The 24,840-nt window shown below is 42.0% G+C and overlaps 1 protein-coding gene across 3 annotated transcripts; it reads right to left on the bottom strand.

The window, feature by feature from the left end:
- Positions 1-362: 362 nt before the first annotated feature.
- ZNF596 (zinc finger protein 596) lies at positions 363-20,995 on the bottom strand. Of its 3 annotated transcripts, none has more exons than XM_030312014.1 (6): positions 18,996-20,775; positions 11,803-11,863; positions 9,379-9,505; positions 8,561-8,656; positions 3,558-3,658; positions 363-2,071 (listed from the first exon to the last, which is right to left on the bottom strand). In XM_030312014.1, exons 2-6 carry the CDS (start codon positions 11,836-11,838, stop codon positions 2,042-2,044), a joined length of 390 nt encoding a protein of 129 aa, XP_030167874.1. In that variant the 5' UTR covers positions 11,839-11,863; positions 18,996-20,775; the 3' UTR covers positions 363-2,041. The 3 variants fall into 3 exon arrangements, with proteins under 3 accessions (XP_030167874.1, XP_030167872.1, XP_030167870.1); XM_030312012.1 differs by lacking the exons at positions 363-2,071; positions 3,558-3,658; positions 18,996-20,775 and adding exons at positions 4,927-7,571; positions 8,006-8,088; positions 20,789-20,995; XM_030312010.1 differs by lacking the exons at positions 363-2,071; positions 3,558-3,658 and adding exons at positions 4,927-7,571; positions 8,006-8,088.
- Positions 20,996-24,840: the final 3,845 nt, after the last annotated feature.

The raw sequence follows: 24,840 nt of genomic DNA, 5'->3' as shown, positions 1-24,840 counted from the left end.
TGATGATTTTCTGTAGTGGTATGCTTTGATTCCTGCCTTTTTATCTTGTGTATTTTTTGTTGTTGTGTGGTTACTGTAAGACTTACATAAAACATCATTTAGATGCAAGTCTAATGTAAGTTGATAAGCAACTTAACTTTCCCCCTCATGTTTTGTTTTCAGTATCATAATTTCTTTTCATATTGTGTGTCCTTAAAAAGTTATGGTAGCTATTGTTATTTTCAGAACTTTTGTCCTTTAACCTGTATGCTGGAAGTAAGTGGTTAGTGAGTCACTGTATAACTGTATACAGTTAGAACTCTGTATTGTAGAATTCTGCATTTAACTACATTATGTGCTTTTTTGCTTGTTTTTTGTTACTAGTGTCCTTTCTGTTTCAACTCCCTTCAGCGTTTCTTGTAGGGAAGTTCATGGGTGATGCATTGCCTCAGCCTTTGTATATCTGGGAATGTCTTTCTCTCTCCTTCATTTAGAAAGAGACCTTTGCTAGGTGAAATGTTAAGTTTGGCAGGTTTTTTTCCCCTCAGTACTTTGAGTATGTTTGTCTACCCCCTCCTGGCCTACAAGGTTTCTGCTGAGAAACTCTCACAGTCTTGCTGGGGCAGGGGCTGCCCCATTCAGTGATAAACTTCTTTTCTTGCTGCCTTCAATATTCTCTCTTTGCCTTTGATGTTTGGTGTCTTACTATAGGAGGTCTTAGAAATTTCTTTGGTTAGAATTTTTTTTTTTTTAGGGATTTATGAGCTTCATGAACTTGGATGTCCTATTCTCTCCCTAGATTTGGGAAATTCTCTGTCATTATTTTCTTAAATAAGCTGTGTGCCACTTTCTCCAACTCTTACTGTGGGACTTACATAAAGTCTTAATGGTACCCTGTGTTAATATATTCTTTCTTTACTCTTTTTCATTATTTTTGTTTGGTCTCCTCTCATTGGGTGATTTCAAATGACCTCTCTTCTACTCACAGATTCTTTCTTTTGCTTGATCCAGTCTGTTATTGCTGTACCCCATTGCATTTTTTATTTCGTTTATTGTATTCTTCTCCAACGTTTGTTTAGTTCTTAAAATTTCTATCACTTTAACTTCCCAATTTGTTCATGTACTGATTTCTTCATTCTGTTGAATTGTTCTGTGTTTTCTTGTAGCTCACTGAGATTCCTTCAAACAACTGTTTTGAAGTCTTCTAGTGGGAAACTTGCACATTTCCATTTCTTTGTGGTCATTGCTGGAAAACTATTGTGTGACTTTGGGAGTTTCATGTTTCCTTCATTTTTTATGTTCTTTTACATCTTGTATTTGTTATATCCTTTCTCATACCTTTTCTGTGTATAGTCCTGCACTGCATTTCTTGTCCCCTGTTGTGGGAGTGGGGGTGGAATTCCTGATTGTATGCCTTCTCTTGATACTGCAAAGCCAGGTCACGTGCAGAGAGCCTCCCTGTTGCTTTCCCTAGTATGGTGCTAAATGCTTCAGTTTTGTGTTGACTCACAACCCCATAGAGTTGGGCCAGTCTTGTCTGCTTGCTCACTAGTCATCTGCAAGTGCTCACTCTGGACACAGTTGGGAGTGCACTCAAGGTAGTTAACCACATGGTTTGGAGATGTGTACTGAGCACTGGGGGGAACTCTTATATCAACTGGGGTGTCTAGAAGTGCAGTGTCCCTGGCAGCTTATGGACATGCTTCCTGATAGAGTCTGCTATGGAGTTAGTAGGGTCCACACCTCTTTGAGGTCCTCAAAGAGCTCCATGTGCTCTTCTCATAGGTGCTTCCCAGTTCCAAGTCATGCAGCACATCCCAGTACTGTAGAAAGAACTGGGTTTCTTTGGCAGCATGTCACTCACATGCTGTCCCTTTCCCCCATGGGAGAAGACATGGGCTAGGATGGCCTCTTGGCCACTGAGATGTGCCATCCTGGGGAAGGGTGATAAAGTGAAACTTTGGGCTCTTGTCCTTTTTAATGCATCCAGTCTTCTTTTTTCTTGCTCCAACAGTGTGCTGGAGCTTCTCCGCTGGACTCCTGGATTTCCACACAGGCCCTCTCATCCATGGATGATTGTCCAATCAGTGTTCTTTAAGAGGAAGACAATAGAAAATTATTCTGGCATATTGATGAAGTCTGTTTTCTCAGAAAGTAATATTTCATAACAACAAAATAGGGAGTCCTTTCACAGGAAGGCAAAAAAAGAGGGTACAAAGGAAAGTTTTTATGTTTCATAAAATTGTAAGTAAAAGATCCAGGAAACCCTGAAAAGTCTGCTACAGAAATGACTTTATGCAATCTATTAATCATGTTGAATGTTGAGCTTACTGTTTATTAAGTCCGAAGATCCCATAAGGAGAGGAAGGATGGTGCTGAATATTAGAGTAACTGGTTAAACAAGGTTTTACTGATTTATATAAAAAATCTAATATCCTTACACCCTGTATATTGAAATGATGCAAAATTGTTTAACAAGGACTGAAGAATATTTCCAGTATATTATACTGAAAAACACTGAGTGCTTTTCATATGTGACACAATAAATTTTGAGGGAGAAGTAATTTAGAACAATTTTTAAAATGTAATGATTATGGCATCCGCCCCCTTTGTCCCCTGTGCTGCTGTTTAAGGCCTGCTTCTATTCTGTCCTCTTCTATCTCTGTTCTTCCCATTTTTATCTATTTTCATTTATCCCACTGATTCTTGTCCATATCACTTTTTTTTTTTTAATGTTTATTTTTGAGAGAGGCAGAGCACGAGCGGGGGAGGGAAAGACAGAGAGAGGGAGACAGAATCCAAAGCAGGCTCCAGGTTGCTGTGCTGTCAGCACAGAGCCTGATGTGGGGCTTGAACCCACGAACTGCGAGATCATGACCTGAGCCAAAGTCGAACACCCAACTGACTGAGCCACCCAGGTGCCCCGTCCAGATCACTTATTTTGCTCCCATTATATCTTCATGAGTTCTTTGGACCCACTCTCCCCCACCACCCAACCTTTATTTTACTCTCTTTCATTCCACCTCACTTTCTCTGACTTATTCTGTCTCACTTGTTTTCCCTCTTTGATATGTTCTTTCTTCCTTATCCTCACATGCAACCCAGACATCTGTATGGATGTACTAAAGATGCCCACCTCCTGGGAAGAGTTCACTTTCCAGTGAAACACTGGGGATGTAAACACACCATGCCAGGCACAGCAAGGAAGGTGAAGTTTGGGACAGGACATGGGATGTCAGGAGAGGTTGGTGACCTCCCCTGTCCAAGGCTCAGGGACCTCCTTTAAGGTAGACTGAAGGGAGGGCCTAAGAAGCAGCCGGGTGCAGCTCCCAAGACAAAAAAAGGGGTCTCAGGAGAGGACTGGGGTCTGCAGAGTCCTAAGGCTGGGGTTGGCATGGCATCTGGGGGGTGGTCTTAAGTGCCAACAGGTTTGATGGGTGGTGAAGGGCAATAATCCACTTCCCTTAATTGTGACCTGACATTGATTGGGACAGGAGTCCATGAAAAGCCGAAAGGCAGAAAGTGCAGACAGGGATAGCTTCCCATTACTTCTTAACCAGAAACAAAATGAGTCATACCTGGCAGCAGAATGACCAGTATCCTGAGCCTCTCAGGATGATGTGGGCCTCTCTGATGATGGTATGGACAGGTACATGGACTGTGATGTCTGCAGGGACCCCTGCAACCAGATGTGGAGAATGGGTGGGGAGGGGGCCAATGGATGCAGGATTTGAATCTCAAAGACAGGAGCACCTGGTCCACCCCACTAGAGTGGCACCTTTGCTCCAGGAAATCTGCTTCTAGCTCAGCAGGAAACTGTAGGGCAGGTGGTGTTGGTCAAAGAGGGGTGTGGCCAAAGATCCCTCCTCACCCAGGAAGGGGCAGGGACTGTGAGACTTGGGTCAGGTGGTGCTGGGCCCTGAGAAACAAATGGCCAGTGTCAGCAGTCCATGCCTCATCTGCCTTCTCTCGGGTGTTTCTGTACCTCCCCCTCCTTCCTCTAACACATATCACCTCACATTTTCACCTTGGGATTGTTGCCTCAAAGTGGCCTTGGTCCTTTCCCCTGGTGGAGAGTTTAGGATCTTTGATCCCCCAACCTATAGGGTTTCCACCACATATCTTCGTAACTCAGTCCCCAACGTTGTGTCCAAACTCAACAACCCTCCCACTCACAGCCCCCATCACAAGTGCACACAGGTTTCCCCAGCTCTGAACCATTCAGATCCTGGATTCTAGTTTTTCACTGGTCAGGATCTGGCCCTCCCTTCACCACGGCCCCAGTAAGTTTCACAAGCCTGATGCCACAATGCTAGTTTCACTTTGTTTAAGCAAAATATTGAGGCTTCTGCTTCCAGGTAAGATGTGTGAGTAGAGAGACAAGACACACAAGAGGAATTTAAAGATTCAAATAAAAGTTATATTGTTCCAAATTCAGAGATTTGTGGAATCAGGGCTGTAAGAACCACAATTCCAGGAAGAGAAGAGGTCATCTGATTTCCACACCTGGGTGAATTTGCTTAGTACACACAGTGAAACTCATAGGCAGAAGTTCACTACCAGGGAATAACAAGTAGATCGATATGTAAACATGTGGGCTGGCATAGGCTGATTGAAATATAGAGAATGTCCAATACTGGGATCCTTTTCCCCATAGATTTTTTAGGTGGGGATACAGAGGAAAAGAAAGCATTTTAGCTTCTCAGTTTATAGTACTTAAGAAGGTGTCTTCAATAAGTTTAGAAGAATGACCTGAAAGGCATGGATGTTTGAATAAAATCAAAGCTGTAACCTAACCTGAGTGTAATTTTTAAGTTTATTTTGAGAGAGAGCGAGTGAGCGAGCATGAATAGGGGAGAAGCAGAAGAGAGAGAATCCAACCAGGTTCCATGCAGTCAGCACAAAGCCCGATGTGGGGCTCAAACTCACAAACTGAGATTATGACCTGAGCTGAAACTGAGTTGCATGCTTAACCAGCTGAGCCACCCAGGTGCCCCGTTTTTATGACTATTTCAATTCCTGAATGGAAGAAATGATGTAAGAGAATAATAAACTTCTCTAGGTAAAACAATATCAACTTCAGCCCCTTCCTTTTTTTAAGACCACGTGTGAAATCAATCAAACAAACAAAAAGACAACAAAAAAACAGACCATTGCAAAACAGGAAAGGTAATGGAAAAATAAAAAAGACAAAATGAACAAATCCACATGTATCTTGAGACTGGAGTTAGGAAAATTTTATATTACACTAAAAAGAGGTTATAAGAAACATGAAAAGATGGAGAAATTTAGTAGTTCTAGGTTTCAGAAAGTATGTCCTCCGACATTAATGGAGTTTAATAGACTTTACACACTGAAAACAAAAGTCAGTTTGAGGACACAACAATAATATATAATATTCAAACCAAAGAACAGAAATAAAGTGGGGGATTGAAAAGGGCATTGCATACTCCCTCATAATAATATTATAAATTAATAATAAGCATCTACATTCTCTTTATTGCTACTTGTGAAGCAGGATTACTAATCATGTTCAAATGAGTACTAATGACTTGGCCTTCTCTTGTTATCCTGGCAGTAGAGAAGCACCAACTACTTTCCTAGCTTTCTGCATTTGCATGTGGGAGGTGCTGGGACTCCCAGGTCTCATTCTTGGTGATTTGTGAATTTGTAGCTGTTGTGATGAGGATATAGGCAAGGTCAGATTGTCTTTGCTTCTGCTTTCAGCTTTGCCAGTGTTTTTTGTCACTACAGAGATTATTGTAAGTATATGAGGCACTCAGGAAATAGGATACTCCAAAATGTCTTCAGCCACTTTCATGTCCTAGTTCTCACTGAACAAAACCCTTTGGCAACAAAATTCTCGTCTTCCCAGTAATGATTCTTTCCCACTTATTTCTTGGTTTAGCAGATACACATCACTGAGTTTTCTTCTGCATGCAAGTGTGTTGCTCAATTGAATGAGTACAAAGTGATTACTGATCTAGAATCTTTCCTGTGCAATTTATTTAAAGGATAAATGAAAAGTATGTCTACATTGATTACTGACACAGATTTATCTCTGACATGTGACTTCTCCACTTTAACAGAACTGTGGATGAAAATTCTTCCACACTCACTTCATTTACATTCTCCCAGGTCATATATTGACTCCCAGGTCAGTCCATTATCTAAAGGCTTTGTCATACAGATGGCCCATATATGGATTCTCTCCCATTTTGGATTAACTTCAGTTGAGTGAAGTCATAAGGATGAATAAAGGCTCTCCCATACGTACATACGTAAGAAATACAAACGTACTTTCCCATACGTAAGAAATACAAAGTGTTTCTTAGGTGTTTGGGCCCTCAAGTGTGTTTATAGTTTGAAGCTATAGGTGGTGAATCTTCTGCATTTATTACCTTTACATGTGTTTTCTCATGTTGTCTAAGGTTAAAATATTTACTGAAGGCTTTCCCACATACATAACATTTATATGGTTTTTCTCCAGTGTGGATTCTCTTATGCAGTCTAAAGTTATAGCTTCTATTGAAGGCTTTCCCACATACATTGCATTCGTATGGTTTCTCACCAGTGTGAGTTCTCTCATGTCGTCTAAGGACAGAAGAGTGATTGAAAGCTTTCCCACATAGGTGACATTCATATGGTTTCTCCCCAGTGTGAGTTCTCTCGTGTCGTTTAAGGACAGATGAGTCAGTGAAGGCTTTCCAACACAGATGACATTCATACGGTTTCTCTCCAGTGTGGGTTCTCTCATGTCGTCTAAGGACAGAAGATTCAGTGAAGGCTTTCCCACATAGATGACATTCATATGGTTTCTCTCCAGTGTGAGTTCTCTCATGTTTTCTAAGGTGAGAACAATGAGTGAATGCCTTCCCACAGAGGTGACATTCATACGGTTTCTGTCCATTATGAGTTCGCTCATGTTGTCTAAGGTAAGATGTTTTACTGAATGTCTTCCCACATAGATGGCATCCATATGGTTTCTCTCCAAAGTGAGTTCTTTCATGTTTGTTAAGGTCAGAACAATGAGTGAAGGCTTTCCCACATAGATGACATTCATGAGGTTTTTTTCTAGTGTGAATCATCTCATGTCGCCTAAGGTTATAACTCTTACTGAAGGCTTTCCCACACAGATGACATCCATATGATTTCTCTCCAGTGTGAATTCTCTCATGTTTTCTAAGGTCAGAACAATGAGTGAAGGCCTTCCCACATAGATGACATCCATGCGGTTTCACTCCAGTGTGAATCAGCTCATGTCGCCTAAGGTTAGAACTTTTTCCAAAAGCTTTCCCACATTCATGACATTCAAATGTTTTCTCTCCATTTTGAGTATTATTGGGTTGTCTAAGGGCAGAGCTTTGAATAAAGGCATTCCCACCTTGATGACATTCATATGGTTTACTTGTAGCATGACTCTGCTTATGTATATTAATGGATGTCAAATAACTGCTGTCTTGTCCACATTTGTTGCCGATATAGGGATTCTTTCCCATTTTAGGTACCACATATTGAGTCCACGTTAATATTTCAGTAAAATTTTCTCCCAAATCATTGCATTCAAAAGGATCTTCTTGGGTGTGAGATTTCTGGTTTTTGAAAGGAAATGAGAGACTGTTAAAAATTTGCTCATATTTATTCCTTCCTTCATTTCATCTACGTATAAATTCTACAGTCATCATTCAGTGACAGTCCTACAAAACTTTTTATATTAGTTACGTAAACACAGGGTATTACATTCCAGCAAGCAAAGAGATTTCTGTAGCATCCCAAATGCACAGATATCATTATTACGTTTCAACTGTTAGGTATAAGTCATGATTATGCAGCTATCTCTTTACAAGAACTCAAGTATGGTTTTGACCTCAGATTAATTTCTTCCCTAAAATCAAACTAACCAAAACTTCCTACTGTGAAAGCCCTTGATTCCAATCTCAATTATGGTTGCGTAACTATGCCCAATTCCTTACTTATTCAATACCCACATCATTTGTAAGAACAGGTCCACACCCTTAAAGCTTACCATTGCACTGATTAATGTCGTGTCCTTCTTGTAGATATGTTGCATGAATATTATTTCTTGTTTTTTAAGATCATCTTCCCTATCTGAAAAGATTGGGGAAAAAATTGCCACAGTGACACTGAGGGAATTAAAATGCTGAAGACACTAAATGCTCATTTGAATAGGTTTCAAATACTAACAGAGATGGGAAGGAAAAATGCCAAATTAAGGAATACTTTAAGAAGAAACAATTATAGGACATCAGCAGTTGACATTTTCAGGACTGAAATATGAGAAACATAAGATGGAGATGACAATTTGGGAATGAAAAGAGAGGGAAAATCTTCATAGAAGAAAGAAACAGGGACATTTTTGTGAATTATAACCAGTAAGTACATAACTATTACCCTCCCCAAGCCAAAGACAGAATAGAAATTGATGCCTATAAAGTATAATGTCAACATCTGAAGAAATTTCCCCCATCACATTGTCTATCTTAAAAAAAAAGTCACTAAATTTCATTTCATGATTCTTAGGGCCTACTCACTCACTGACTAGGCTCTTCATGTAGCTCACCTAGACTCTGGCATTGCAGCAAACCTATCCCTTCTGTGGAAAGTTGCTCTCCTTGTTCCAAGTGGAAAATTGTATCTAATTTGTAGAGTTGTTTGCCTGTTAGTAGAAAAAAGATAATCAAATTTTGGGTTTTGTGCCCCAAACAGTACATGATCATCAATATAGGGACAACTGATGAGAAAGAATAAGGTAACCTCTAAAAGTCATCCCAGGGAAGAATATGTTGGAAACAACATGGATAGTCCTTCACCAACAAAAGCTTAACTCTTCACTTGTTCCCAAAGACATTAAGGACCTATTACTGACACCCAACCAAGTTCAAAGACAAACCATGCAATCTTCGATATTTTAATACAGTAAGAAGATACAAGGTCTCACAGTGTTTAAATACTGTATCCCAAACAAATCCAATAAATAATAACTCCACCAGAAACATCTAGATTCTATGTGGAAAAGTTTTTTGTTTTGTTTTTTTTAATACTGTGGTCTGATCTAACCACAGCCCCCACAGGAAAAAAATTCTTTTTTAAAAAGTCAATACATTTAGTTATCAATTCAAAAATAATGAGTTCTCACCACTGTTTGAGTGTTCTGGAGATTAAGTAGCAAGAATGGCATGAAATTGTGTGAGGAAGATTACATTCTAGTCGGATGACAAAGTAAAACGTGAAGAAGACTGCTGTAAGGTAGTTGTGAGAGTTAAGAAAGAATCAAGACAGAATCTGCGGTGAGAAATGAGGAAGCTCTTCTACATGGCTGTTGAATGAATGAGTGAGTGGATAAACGTATACATACATGATAAATAGTAAGAGACTCACCAACTGAGACTAGATGACTTATGTTCTCCAGCATCACATCTCTGAAGAGTTTTCTCTGGGACCAGTCCAGTAGGGTCCACTCTTCCTGGGTAAAGTCTACAGCTACATCCTCAAAGGTCACTGATTCCTACGGCATTATGGACATTGTTTTCAGACAGGGCCATTTCTGCCAATATTCAGGGGAGGGTGGTATATGTAACAGCACTAAGGAAGTGGGGGCTGCAGGTACAGAACATTCAAATAGGATGCTGGGTTCGGTCATTGTTTGCAGTGCACACCTGGACATCTGACTTTCAGATAGACCCACAGGCACACACATTCTAAATACATAACTTTCATTATAAAGAGATATCAAGTGAGATGTGGCATAATATAACCCAAGAATTTCCCAATAAACTTGTAATTAAGACTTCCAGTTCGGGTTACCCAGGTGGCTCAGTTGGTTAAGTGTCTGACTCTTGGTTATGACCTCACAGTTTTGTGAGTTTGAGCCCTGCATCAGGCTCTGCACTGACAGTGTGAAGCCTGCTTGGGATTCTCAATCTCTCCCTCTCTCTCTTCCCCTACCCCACTTGTGCTGCCTCTCTTTGTCTCAAAATAAACTTTATTAAAAAAAAAAAAAAAGGCCTTCACATCATGAGTATAAAAGTTTCTCCTGAAAACTTAAAACACTATTCTCCACCAATTTCAAAAAATCTATGGACTCATTATATACAACCTGCCACTTTTTAAGTACTATGATTAGATTATTCCTCTTTATGACTTCAGTTTCATCATCCATGAAATGGTGTAGTGACCTTTTACGAGTTCTTAAAGATCCAATGACATAGCAAACTGCTAATGAACAAACATTTCTTTTTTTTAATTTTTAGAAATTTTCAAATGCTTTTGAGAGAGCATGTGCACGCACACACACGCACGTGAGTGAGTGTGGGAGAGGCAGAGAGAAAGAGAGAAAGAGAGAGAGAGAGTCCAAAGTGTGGAGCCTAAACTCAGGTCTGTAAGATCATGACCTGAGCTGAAATCAAGAGTTGGATGCTCAAGTGACTGAGCCACCCAGGCACCCCTAGCAAATATTTCACTAAACACAACTTCTAGTTTTATTATTCAATAAATGTCAGATGATATTGAAGCACTGTCCATAATTCTGCAAAACTGAAAAGAATTCATACAAGATGGGAGATCAGCAGGCACATCCTTTAATCTTCACATAACTACACTGTTCATTATAAAGTATAAAGCTAAATGGTTCATGAGCACAAGCCAGAGGCTCTGAGACTTGTGTAATGAAAGACAGTATTTCCTGACCCTTCCTATGGCCTGAGTCCTCCCAATAGCAGTTAACACTGTTTTTTGTTTCTTTATCTTGTGTCTCAGTTCAAGCATACTTAAAGCCAGTATTGTTCTTGTCTCTTCAATTCATCAAAAGTTTCCTGGGGCGCCTGGGTGGCGCAGTCAGTTAAGCGTCTGACTTCAGCCAGGTCACGATCTCGCGGTCCGTGAGTTCGAGCCCCGCGTCGGGCTCTGGGCTGATGGCTCGGAGCCTGGAGCCTGCTTCTGATTCTGTGTCTCCCTCTCTCTCTGCCCCTCCCCCGTTCATGCTCTGTCTCTCTCTGTCTTAAAAATAAATAAACGTTGGAAAAAAAAAAAAAACTTAAAAAAAAAAAAAAAGTTTCCAGAGGTCCTTAAATTTTATTTTACCTCCTATGCTCCTTTTACTGAATTACAGCCAAAACTAAGAAAACCATACTCCCTATACATTGTTTCCAGTTACCAAATCTGAACAGAGGGAAATTACAAAGAGGGGAAAAGTAGGATTTGGTACATGAGAAGTAATGAGAATTTGTTTTCTCTTTCATAAATTTCAAAAAGTACAAATACATTCTATCAAAACTTTTACAAGGTTTAAATTTGGGGGAAAAAAAGAGAATGACTCCTCATTGGCTTCTCCAGCATGACCACCATTCATCTTCCCTCAATATTAATTAGCATTCCCTGCAGCAAGCACATAGAATACTGCATTGGAGCTCACCTGTGGGAACAGCTGCCTAACTATTGGGCTGTAAGGTTTTGCTCTTAATCATCTTTATCACCTGCACTGACCTCAATCCTAAGCCCAATATAGTCAATAAAATGGTTAATGAGTGTATTTTTGGTGCTAAGAAGGCCATGGGATGGATATGGAAAAAGAAAATCTCTGATACCTGTCTTGTAAATACCCGGCATTAAACTAGGCTGATATCTTAGTGTAACATTGGGAAGGAAATTACCACATGAAGAATCCTTAATTTCATAGTTCTTGGAAAACTTCAAGTTCAGATTCTTGAAAAACTTGAGTGTACTTAGAACATGAATGCTTGTAGGAGATACATAGCCATATGATGGCAATGGACATTTCAGTAGAAAGAATAATTCCCTACTCACTTGTGATTCCATTCTGTCTTCTGGGTTTTCACTCATATAGTCCAAGCAACAGGAGGCAAAGCTGAGGAAGGAGAAAGGAGCCATGAAACTCCAGTTGCCCACATTTTCCATACCCACTTGTTATGAAGCCCCAGTTCTTTACCTGGAAGTGATCCCCAGCACAAACGACAGAAACATGCACTGTACTCCAAAGGAAATGGGGTTGCAGGGGGATGGCTCTCCACTACCAGGGAAAAAGTTAAGGCTCTGACTCTTGTTGCTTGGAGAGAAGATAGAAGTACCCTCAATTTAGGAAGAATGTGAAAACCCACTTCCTCCTGATTCCAAAATAGGATTTCTGGCATATGTGGAACCCTTGTGAAAGTTCTCAGGCTGAGGGATTAGTTTGTGTACTGACTAGCACTTTCCTTGGCTCCTCAGCCCTCTGGTATCTCACTCCATTCCTATTCTTCCCTGCCCTCAGCCCTCTGAATTCCCTATCAATCATGGTCTCCTCCAAGAAGGGTCTCCAGCAATATCACTCCCTCAACATTTACCTTTCGATTTGTTCTGAATGGGTTTGGTTATGAAACAACAGAATTAAGAATGCATTTTATGGTAAGGTTAATCAATTCAGTGACTTACTTCATTTTGAGGATCAATGACACCCATGCCACATATTTAACCCTTAAAATCCCCTGCATCAGAAAACTGTCGGAACATGTGGGTTATGGCATTATTGTCATGTCTAACAATCTTTACAGGGTAGTACTCCCAGAAATTATACAATGAAAGGATTTTAGGAGGGCATTTATTTACTCCAACTAAAGTTTTAGAAAATTGTTCACTGAAATCTGCATTAGATACAACTTTCCTGAATTTCATGGTTTGATTTTCTGTATGTGTATATCTCTGAAAACATTTATAAATTGTAAATCCTCCCCCTAAAACATCCATAGTAAGTAAGTATATTTCATGGAGAAATGATAATAATAAGTCATAAACATAAGAGCGTTCAACTCACCCATTTGTATCTCACATCAAGACAAGATAACAATAGTTTTAGTTTATGTGACTTTGTGCTTGGAAATTTACATACAGTTGTTCATTTATTTCTCAAAATAATTCTGCTAGTTATGGTTTTGTTATTAATTTATTAATCAATGCCATCATCATCAGTCCAGGAAACTTTAGTCATAGGACACAACTACACGCACACCAGCATATACATACACATAAGCATATGTTAGAAAGTGGTATAGGTAGAATTTGAATTTTCCTTTCCTGCCTCCTAATATCAGATTCTTTAAGGGTTACACATCCCACCCAGATTTTACCTGGAATAGTATCCCTAACATTAACGATCAGAGGTGCCACCCTGTTTTTATCTTACTCTCCTTGTTTTTTTTCATAAAATTTGTCCCTGTGTCCATGTTTTCTACCACGTAAGAACCATGGCACTGCCAGAATTCCTAAATGTTAGCCTCCAGCCCTCCTCATTGTTACTGCCCAGTTTAATTCTGTCACCCATTTCGATAGATATTTGCCCAGACTAACGTCATTTATGTCTTTTTCATTATATCTGCTAATCAAGGCCCCAACAGAAAGGGACTCCAAATACCTGCCTGTTCCATGACTGTATCTGGCAGCACAGCATTAGAATACTGACCCTTCTCTATATGTGAAGTCACAACTCACAGTGGCATCCACATATATCTGGCAACACTGTTCTTGTTTGGTAACTAGTAAGTCTTCCATGTTCCTTAAATATTTCAAATCTTCTCCATGCCTTTGAACTCTTTGATTTCTCCCCCCACTTTCCAAAAATGAGATTTTTCCACTAAATAAATGAATTATATAACTTGATGTTTTATTTCCAGAGTGAACAATCACTGTAAGAATTGATTTTACTATAAGTAGGATATTTTTCTATTTTATTTTATTGTGGTAAAATTCATACCACATTTACCATTCTAATCATGTTTTTTTTTTTAAGATTTTTAAACAATCTTTACACCCAACGTGGGGCTTGAACTTACAACCCTGAGATCAAGAGTCACACGTTCCACTGACTGAGCTCTGCTCCAGTCCAAGTGCCCCTCATTCTAATCATTTTCAAGTGTATGATCCAGTGGTGTTAAATACATTCATAATGTTGTGTAACATCACCACCATCTATCTCCACAACTCTTTCCATCTTCTAAACCTGAAACCTTGTTCCCATTAAACCACTCCCATTCCTCTTCCCCACCCTCACCCTCTGACAACCATGGAATTTCTACTGTCTCTAAATAGTATATATTTTAAACTGATGGCAAAGGAATAAAAATTTTAAGATATTAAGACATTCCTAATAGAATATATTATTTTGGAGGAAAAATCATGCAATGTATTTTCCTTTCAGGTAGGATGCCATAAGAAATACTTTGTTGTAGGGGCGCCTGGGTGGCTCAGTCGGTTGAGCGCCCGACTTCAGCCCAGGTCATGATTCTGCACTTTGTGGGTTCAAGCCCCACGTTGGACTTTGTGCTGACAGCTGGAAGCCTGGAGCCTGCTTCAGATTCTGTGTCTCCCTCTTTCTCTGCCCCTCCCCTGCTTGTACTCTGTCTCCCCAAAATAAATAAACATTAAAAAAAATTAAGAAAAGAAATACTTTGTGGTTTTCTAAACATTTTAATCTTCTGACAGCAAAAGACCTTTAGTATATTTTAGTACAAAACCATTAGTTGACGAATGTTTTGATTTTCATGTATCTTTGATATGTTCTGTCTTTTCAACCTATTTACTGCAACATCTGAGTCTTTGAGAAAAAAGTGATGATCTCCTTTTGTCATTAATAAATATATGTTTCAAGGGGCACCTGGGTGGCTCAGTCAATTAAGCATCCAGCTTTCGCTCAGATCATGATCTCACAGTTTGTGAGTTCGAGCCCTGCGTCCAGCTCTGTGCTGACATCTCAGAGCCTGGCGCCTGCCTCAGATTCTTTGTCTCCCTCTCTCTCTGCCCCTCCCCCACTCATGCTGTCTCTCTCTCTTTCAAAATAACTAAACATTAAAAATTTTTTAAATAAATATGTTTCAAGTCAAAGACTATACCAAACAATGAAATTACATGGACGAATAAAGCAGAGAGATCATCTGTTCTTGAGGAGTTGTCTAGTTTAGAACTAGAGATTTTTAAAGAAATAATGACAAGGATATTCTATATACATATACTAAAACATTTCATTTGCGGAAGTGGGGAAACACTCTTAAAATGCACATATCATTTATCTGATACCTTAAAATTTTACTTGGGAAAGCATTAGAAAGTTCAGCAGAGATACAAATAAGCTCACCCCTGTACCTGCACCCTCCCCACCCACATGAGGGAGCAAGCTTAACACTGCAGACACACTGCAGTGCCCAGGGCGCCCAGGGAAGGAGAACATACTGGCAGGCAGCTGAGCAATGGAATAAACCTGAGATGGTGGCAGGCAGGTGGATTTCAGGGCCCAAAGGTCATTGTAATTGGACTCATCTTTCTTTCAATTTTTAAAGCTAATGGGAAGCCACTGGAGAATTGCAAGCAAGAAATAGGAACAGATATTTGTTTGCAAATTAGCCTTTGCTGAAGAATGCAGTAAAGCAATTAGGAAGAGTTTGATTAATTTTCATACTTAGGTATTTGTCTGGCATAGGGTGTTGACAGTGAAAGCAGTGGAAGCATATAAGAACAAAAGAAAAGGAAGTATAAAAATAATACATTTTTAAGTTTGTCAGTTATTATCGATTGCTAATTATGAGTCAGACTTTGTGCTAATCATGAGTCAGGCTGTGTATGTACTTAAAAAAAAATTTTCCTCCTTGAATGCATTTAAAATACAATAAAGACATAAATATTAAGTTGCAACACTATGTTACCATATAACCTGAAGATATGTTCTTAGAGATGTAACCTTTGCATTTGGTTGGCCACAGTGTAAAGCAAGCAAGAATTGCTGTACATTTTAAGCCTCTGGAGAAGAGTTAAAGCCAAAACCTTCAGTGAGTTTAAAAACACTTATAAACCAAGAGAAGAAAAAAGGAAAGAAGACTTTTCAGTTTTCAGATGTTCACAAATAAACCACGTATTTATAAAAGAAGAATAAAAAGAGTAAATAAAGAATGAAATGAAGAAAACAAATTTGACAGAAATTAATAAAAAGTCTGCACAGTGAAATCAAGCAATTACAAAGGACTTATGAAAAAAATAACATTGGCAAATAAAATAGACCATGTATTCGTTTAAAAGCAGTAACTTAAATGTAAGAAAAACAGGAATTATATTGTTATTGTAAATATAGGAGAAATTGGTTAATTTCCAAGAAAACGTTATGAATATTCATTCACAAAGAAGAACAATGCCATCAGCCAATTTTAATACATAAACTATATATATCAGATTCCATCCATACAATGGATTTGTGATTTCTCCCAAAGCACTTATACAACATTGTCAAGTGTAGTTTATTGCAATAATGAATGCTTCAATACTAGAAAACATATTACCTTCATTAAATAATTTTAAATACCCCAATAATTAGATCACATCAATAGACCCTTAGGAAAATATATGACCTTTCAAAATAATTTCAAATCTTTAAAAATCATGTCAAATAGGGGGGAATAATTCTTGCTAATCAAGAAAAGCTCAGCAAACATATTCAGCAGCAGAGAAAGAAGCAGTCTCACTAAAGTGAAGGCTGAGAAAGGAGGGCTGGTGAGGGCTGCAGCCATTCACCACTGCACAGGACACTGGATTCAGGGCAAGTAAAAGAGAGAAAGAAGAGCCAAAGAACCGGAACAGGAGCTGTTCTTTGAAGACAGGATTTCAAATTCCAAAAAACAGAAGACTTTTTAATGATCATACTTAATACAAATATTTTAAAAAGTAGACAAAGCTATTCTTAATATACTGAAATCAATACTGCTTAGTTAATATAATTTAAAAACTAAGCAAACACACACACACACACACACAAAGTCTACTTACAACAGCAAAATATTATGGCTTCCATTTGAAATAATTTTGTAGACCCACATAAAAATGTCTTTAAAACTTTTTGAGGACATAATATGACAGGAGTAAAGCTGCCAAACCAATTCTTAACCTAGAGGACATCATGACATAAAAACCTCAGTGACTACAGAAATTCGGTGCAATCGAAATGTAAAAGTTTTAAATTTTTAAAAATTTACATTTTTAAATTTAAATTTAAATTTTATGTATTCACATACAAACTGAGAATTATCTTAAAAGTCAATTTTGTGTCAATTTTGATTTTGGGTGGGGCTATAGCCAAAACAATTTGGAACAGAAAAAACATGAAAGTAGGTCAAATTCTATCTGAAAATACATTATCTGAAACTTTAATATTTATTTTTGAGAGAAACACAGAACATGAACAGGGGAGGGGCAAAGAGAGAAAGACACACAGAATCTGAAGCAGGTTCCAGTCTCTGAGCTGTCAGCACAGAGTGGGGCTCAAACTCACCAGCTGCAAGATCGTGACCTGAACCAAAGTCAGACGCTTAACCAACTGAGCCATCCAGGCATTGCTACATTATCTGAAACTTTAACACAATTGAAATGAAGTACTTAAAATAAACAATATTCAATGATATATTACAACTGAATGGGACATAACACTTTTAAATGTGCAATAGGTGATGCCTTCCACAGGAAAAATAAAAAGCATGAAGAAAGGATTTTGGCTTCACCACAAAAACATAATACCAAAGTGTGTAAGTGCCCGTGTGTATATCGTTAAACCACAAAATAAAAAATAGTATGTAAATGCACATCAAAAATGAATTAGAGGGGTGCCTAGGTGGCTCAGTCGAAGCGTCTAACTCCTGATTTCAGCTCAGGTCATGATTTCATCGTTTGTGAGAGTGAGCCCCACACCAGGCTGTGCTGACAGCATGGAACCTGCTTAGGACTCTCTCTCTCCTCTCTTTCTGCCCCTCCCCTGCTTGTGCTCTTTCTCTCTCTCTCTCTCAAAATAAATAAATAAAGAATTGGAAAAACAATTAATTATACATAGGTCTACAAAAACGAAAAAAAAATTATACATATGTCTAGTGAAACGAAAATAAAAACAAAGGGTTGTCATTTCATCCAAATCTGTATGTATGTATGCACGTAATGTATATATGTAATTAATTCCTGGGTTTTGCAGGGGGGGATGCCTCAAGAGTTGGTCACTGATAAAGATTTCCTTGCAGTTTGGGGGGGGGGGTCACTGGGCCAGAATCTATCACAACGTGAAAGGTGCTACTTCTTGGCCCAGCAAACTCCTACTTACCCAGAGTGTAGAAACCCTCAGCCATCTGCAGAGACGTTGATTCTTTACAGATCCTTGAACACTAAATCTCACTGGGATCGATGTGCTGTTAACAATTTAAAACCCTCTTTATGTCAGACATTTAGGTTGATTTTAAATAACAATTAGTGAATAAAGCACTCATCATGTGTGAAGTGCCGCCACCGTATTTTGTCATGGCTATTGGTTTGTAATCTATGCCTTCTATTGCAAATTGTTAATAGTTTTAGCTCAAATGCACACATTCACTTTGTTAACCTTCAAATACATTACACAATTGGGTGCAACAAATTTCCCCTTATTGGTATTCTTTTCCAGGATTTTTCAGGCACTCCTGAGATTCACTACTAATGTGTGCACTTTCTTTAATCCTGGTGTGTAAAGAGCTAACAGTACATCCAGATTTGGTGCACAGTATGTATGGGCAAACCTCACTGATACCATGGTGTCCAGTCCTTTCCCTACTTGATGTCTGGGCATGAAGCACTTCTCACAAAGACCCCCTAAACAGAGCCACTTCACAAGTTCTATGTCACTGGCTCACAGAGAGATGGAACTGGTCTGGAGTGGGGAAAATTCTGAAGGAAAGTTGTGGGTGAGTGAGGAAATGTGTCAGGCAGGATACCTGAGTGTCAGAGATCAGAATGTCCTAAGAACACCATTTCAGGAAGGAGAGGGTAATAATCAGATAAATGAACTTTTCCAGTTTGGAAAATATGCCAATCAGGTCTTTGAATAACTTGTCCCATTCCTGGGCTACTCAAGTGGGGAGGAAAATCAGCACGTGGAATAGATGGTCCTCTACTCTCTACTAAGCCACCAGGGAACAGGGATAATAAACTTGTAAATGGAGAGGAACATATGTTACCTTGTGCTTCACAATACCCTGAATCCTGGTGAAGCCCACACGCCACGTGGTAGCCGTGGGAATGTGAGTCTTTGTGTCCCATTCAAGTCACAATCCTTGCACTCTTGTAGCGTATGCTGAACACAGGACCACCAAGGAAGGATGTGCAGGCTTTTCCTTTTCTCCAGTCTCTGAGCTTCCCAGGCTCCCTTCCATCCATTAACATCCCAAGTGCTTTGCCTTTCCATCACAGAGCCAAGTCTCACCTCCTCACTAGAGAGATACCTTTGTTCAGCGATTATTTATAAAATTCTTGGGCTTTCCCTCCCCAGCTTCCCTGTGCTGTGTGTATTTTGGGCCAGGCAGAGATGTGAAAAGGAGGCCAGTGGAGGTAACCATTACTGGCCGTATACATGAGTTGGACTGCATTTGATAGTGGTAAGGCTTGCCCTTCTCACCCCTGCTCCTGAAAATTCCTGCCCGTATTTCTCTGGAGCAAGAGCAGCTTCTCTATTTCATGGTTTTACTCATACTGATTAAAAGCTTTTAACTTCTCTTTTTACCAGAACATCACATTTACACATCAAAAATGGAATATTAAGACCTAATTATTGGCATGAGGAAACATACAAGGTCAGGCAGGTATGGAAGTACCTTTGAGCAATGTATTTATCATGATGAGACAAGTTAGAACAAAGGTTCCAGGACTATACAGCCCATCCCACGACATTTGGTGAAAGAATAACAACAAAAAAGGGCAAAGGGAATTCAAAGAAATCATAAACTTAGTTGGAAACCTTAGCTCTCAGACCATATAATTAAAATATCGAGAAAAAGGAAGATGTTGAATATTAGAATACCTGTTTAAACTTTGTTTTGAATGTCAAGACAAAAATCATCAGTATCTCCAACAACTGCACACAGAAATATTGTAAAATTATTTACTAATCAGCAAAACACTTTCAGTATATAGTGGACAGGAAAAGCACTGTGGCCTCATAGTTTGAATGTGACAAATAATTTAATAGGGAAAGCAATTTAGAAATTAAAAAAAAATTAATGAGACTGCAATCCAACCTCCTATCGCCCAATGCTACTGTTGGTCAAAGTCTGATTACATACTCTGTCCCTATTTCCGTACTGATCTTTTTGTCTCTTTTCACATACTGAACTATCTTCTCCCCAGGTCACTTTCTTTCTCACTGTCACTGTTCCTGTGAAAGTCCATTGTAACCACCCACCTCCCATCCTCCACTTGACTCTCCCTTACTCCCTCCATCTCTATATTGTGCCTCTTGTATCCTCATCCTGCGGACACAACTGGACATTCAAAGGGATGGGATCACAGTTGATCTCTGCCCAGGAAGAGCTCCCTTTTCCAGTGGGATGTGGACAGGGCAAACACAGCGTCAGACACAGCCAGCGGGAGCAGGATTGGGACGTTAAGTACACGGGGGTTCCTAGCACGGGATCCGTCTCTGCCGTCAGGCCGGGGCCCACGAGCCTCGCTGACGCGGTGACCGTGCTTCCGGCCGCGGGAGGACGAGGATGGCGAGAGTTTCAGAAGAGGACTGGGGTCTGTGGGAGGCCTCCGAACGACTTCAACCGGAAACGGACACGGACCAGAGGACCGAGGAGCGGAGGGATCGACGTCCTGAGCGTCTCAGGGCAACGCTGAACTCCCCCCGGGACTGACGGGCGGCTACGGGGCCTGAGGCGGGGACCAGTAAGTGGCAGGAATCCTTGGGCCCCGGGTATGGAGAATGGGGCCGGGAAGGGGCTGAGGTAAACCTCAAACACCACAATTCACTTACCGAGCGATACCTGCTCTTCCGGAAATCCGCTTCCGGGTTAGTAAGAAATTACGCGAAGGGCGTGGCCTGGGGAGGAAGAGAGGGGACCGGACGTCTGCGGAGGGGCGGGCCGGCGTGGGGCCGCACTGGGAGAGGGTGAGCGGAGAGCGGGGACCACACAACAGTGGAGGGGCAGGGCCCGTGTAGGACGTGGCTAGCGTGGGGAGGAGCTTAGGGAGGGTGAGCGGAGAGTGGACGGAACGTCACGAGGACTGTGCAGGACGTGACCAGCGTGGGGCGGGGCCTAGGGAGGGGGAGAGGGGTGGGGGTGGGGCCGGTGCCGGACGCGGCCAGCCTGAGGCGGGGCCTAGTGAGGTTGAACTGAGACCGAAAGGGGCAGAAGCGGAGGGGTGGGGCCCGTGTAGGGAGGATGAGCAAAGACCAGAAGGAGACGTTAGCGGTGGGGCGGGTTCGGTGCAGGACCTGGCCGCGTGGTTCGGGGCCTAGGCAGGGTGAACAGGGAGGGTGCGTCCCCGGAGGGGCGGGGTCGGTGTTGGACGTGACGAGGGTGGGGCGGGGCCGGGTTGTGGTGTGGTCGCGTCCCCCTCCCTCCCGCCTTTCCGGTCCTGCTCCTTACGTCCCACAGGACGCGGGCGGCGTGTTCAGGTGAGTTTGGGGGTGTTTGGTGTCCGAGGAGCCGGCTGCCTGCAGTGACTGTTTCGGGCAGTTCCAGGTGAGACTTAGAGCCCCGAGGCCTCTTACACTGTACGCGCCAGTATGTCCGCGCTAGGGTGACAGGTTTGTGCACAGCCCCGGTTGACTGGACACGCCGGGCTGGAGGCACGGGTGTCGCGGGACCCCGGCGGCCGCGCTTGGCGCTAGTTAGTGGGCCGAGCAGGACAGGCGGGGTCTGTGCTGTTGGCGGAGAGCCGGCGGGAGAGGCGGGACGTGGCCCAGAGCAGGGGGTGCTCAGCGGGAGGCTGAGTGTCCAGGATTTGGGGAGAAGCGTGGGTGCCACCGAGAATCGCTTTGGGTCGTTAAGTCGTCGGTGTTGCAGCTTCACGTTTTCCCGGGGAGACTCCCAGAGCTATCTCAAAGTGTGTCATTGTTTAAGAAAAAAATCAATGACGTTTGTTAAAGCACAGTTACGGATACTTTTTTCAGGCAGCGGGGCTATCTCCACAAGTGGGATTTTGTAGTGCAGAGGGGGAAATTGGACTCAATTCTGAATACAGCCTGGCGGTATAGCTAAGGAGCAAAGGCAGGGCGTCAGTGGGTAGAAAATAAATAAGATGAAATATGAGGGTTAAGGGGGATTGTGACAACAATGACTAATAGGTTTCTTGCTGAAGATCGTCCAGGGCGATCATACATCAGCTGTGGGTTAGTGGAGGATACGGGATCTGGCCAGATATTGTGGGGGCTAGGGGCAGCCTGCTCCAAAATGTACCACAATGACATATTGATTATTTTAAGTAAAAATCCCTTTTTTAAAAAGTTTATTTATTTTGAGAGAGAGTGCGAGCAGAGGAGGGGCAGAGAGAGAGAGAGAGAGGGAGGGAGAGAGGGAGAAATCCAAACTGGCTCCATGCTATCAGCACAGAGCCTGATGCAGGGCTCAAGCTCATGAATGGTGAGATCATGACCTGAGCTGAAATCAAGAGTTGGATGCTCAACTGACTGAGCCACCCAGGTGCTCCTTAAATAAGAATTACTTAGGAGACAGGCTATGCTAGGACACTCAGACCCTCCTCTTTCTCCCTGGAGGCAGGAATTAAATCTGGTATGCGAAAGGTATCATCGTACTGATGAGACGAAAACTTTCTAAAGGGCTAATATACAAAGGAAACCATTTTAGATTTCTTTCTAGGTCAGCATAACTGTACATAAACTTGTTCAAACCCCAACCCTGATTCCACCACACATGGCCTGTACATCTGCTTTGCGAACGTGGCCTAAAGCCTAAAGGAAAACCTTCTTGTCCTTGCAATATGGATCAACACTTCCTACTCCCTGCATTTCATTACAATAAAACTTGTGATTCCTATCTATGTGTTCATCTTTAATCTGTTGACCTTGTATGAGATGTAAAAAGTGTATAAACCTGTAAAAACTGTTCATTCTCTGGAGCCCTTTCTTCCCTGTGAAGAGTGTGTTTCCCGGGTAGCTGTCCTAACTTGGGCTGGAATAAAACTCTTTCTTCTAGAGATTCTAATCCGTGTGTTCACTTTGCATCCACATTTCTTGTAGTCAGCAGGGTACGGCGCTTGATTCCAACCCAGGCCTTTTGTGCCCTTCTAACTTCTCTGCACCTCATGGGCTTATCAAGTGAGTTCTCATGATATCCCAACCTCCTCAATTTAGATTGAGGGTCCTGACTCGTATTCCAGTTGTTGAAGGTGGCCGGTTTAGGTAGGAATAACCTAGAGGGATTGGAGTTGATGGGTTGGTTGTTTTACTTTGTCATTATACTAATTGATGATATAAGGCTTAAGGAAGTTTTCTGGCTAGAAATATGAGTGACTGAATCATTCAGCTCAGAAGAGAAGGGACATTTGCTCCTTCTGGTCAAATGACACTTTGAGGAGCCCAGCAAAGAGAGACACCTGGGAGACCTTGACTGCTGAAGAAGCCCCGGACCCCACAGAGGCAGCCAGTCCCCAAAAGGACTGATAGTATCAGATGAAGCCTCAGAAAGCCATTCAGAGTGCCCGCCCATCACCCTGCAGGTTGTGCAGGTGAACAGGTTAGGCCAGACCTTCATAGGCCTGGAACATCCCCGGCAGCCTGGGGCCAGCTCCCAGGGTGCTGACTGTGCAGGGCCGGGTGGGGCAGGTCGGGGAGCCAGGACCCAGAACAGGGTGATGTCCAGCCAGGCTAGGGGACTGGTGGAACTTTTGGGGGGTTCATGTCAGCATCTGCATTTTTCCAAGCCTTACCTGCACATTTGGGCATATTGGTCTCCCTTAGGGCAGACTTAGAGGACTTGGGTTTGTCCTGCCAGGTCTGGGCCTGCCCATAGGACCAGGGAGCCAGCCAAAGGTGGAACCTGGGAGCCTCGAGTGTTGGGGAAGCCTGGGAACCTATCGCGTAGCCTGTCTAAAGGGTGAGTGACTGTGGCCAGTTGAAGGTTGCCGCCTCAGAAAGATTTTCAGTGTGTGGGCTCCCTCTACCTGGGGATTGGACAGATAGACGTGGACTGTTAGTGTTGTGGAAGTTTTTCAGTATCGGCCCCCAAATCTCCCGAATTCATATTTCTGTGTTAGAAAAATGCACACATTTCATTCCAGAATGTATTGCTAAAAATGTGTGGACTGCCTTTTCCGTGCAAGGTATTCTTCACTATGACACCTGGGAGACTTGATTCTTGGTAAGCCAGTGACCCCATTAGTAGCCACTGAGTTGAAGTACGGACTGCCTCCGAAGAAGCACTCTGAGGTAGGAGGGCTCTCTGCCCTGGTGGCTGTTGGGGTGGTTCCCGAGCGAATCATGGCTCCAGTGGCCTGGAGGGTCTTAACTGGCCCCACTGCCCTCAAGCGGTCGAAGAGGGGCTGTACTGTGCATCCACGAGCACAAAACCCAGCAAAGCCAGCAATGTGAGCCAGCTGTTGAAGTTGGCCCATTAGGAGGAGAAAGCTGCCTCATTTTAATCACTCATCAGAACCACTGAGCATATTTTCCCTGAGGGCACAGGTGGAGGAATCTAGGCAGCTCTGTTCAGGTTGGGGGGTGTGGGATGTTCTCGGGGACCCTACAAACAGACCCCTGGGAGCCGCGGGTGTTAGAGGATCCTTGGGCCCAATCAGGCATCCAGTCCGAAAGGGCTCTGTGTGTGGCCAGTTTCAAGCTGCCACCTTTGAAAGCATTTCAGGGAGTAACCAGTCTGGACCATGGTGGTACGTAGGTTTGGGGCACCAAACTGAGCCCAACAGCCCATGAGATTACCAGCAGACAAAAGCAAGGTGGTAGTGAGGGGCTTGACTGTGCACCCTCAGGCTGAGCCTGATCATCGGGGACCCACGATGAGAGATGTCTGACGGGGCGTGAATAGGAGGCCCAGGCCTGAGGGACTG

The sequence above is a fragment of the Lynx canadensis genome, chromosome B1, assembly GCF_007474595.2.
Source record: "Lynx canadensis isolate LIC74 chromosome B1, mLynCan4.pri.v2, whole genome shotgun sequence".
In the NCBI taxonomy this organism is placed as follows: Eukaryota; Metazoa; Chordata; class Mammalia; order Carnivora; family Felidae; genus Lynx; species Lynx canadensis.
The sequence above is the reverse complement of the archived record's forward strand: the minus strand, read 5'-3'. Positions and strand labels throughout refer to the sequence as shown.

What these genes read in the sequence shown, in the direction of transcription:
- ZNF596 (XM_030312012.1), bottom strand. Translation starts at nt 11,838, where the DNA reads ATGAGTGAAAACCCAGAAGACAGAATGGAATCACAA. An exon ending in AAGACAGAATGGAATCACAA is followed by an intron (nt 9,506 to 11,802) that starts GTGAGTAGGGAA and finishes ATAATGCCGTAG; the next exon opens with GAATCAGTGACCTTTGAGGA. An exon ending in CGACATTAATCAGTGCAATG is followed by an intron (nt 7,572 to 8,005) that starts GTAAGCTTTAAG and finishes TTCAAAAACCAG; the next exon opens with AAATCTCACACCCAAGAAGA.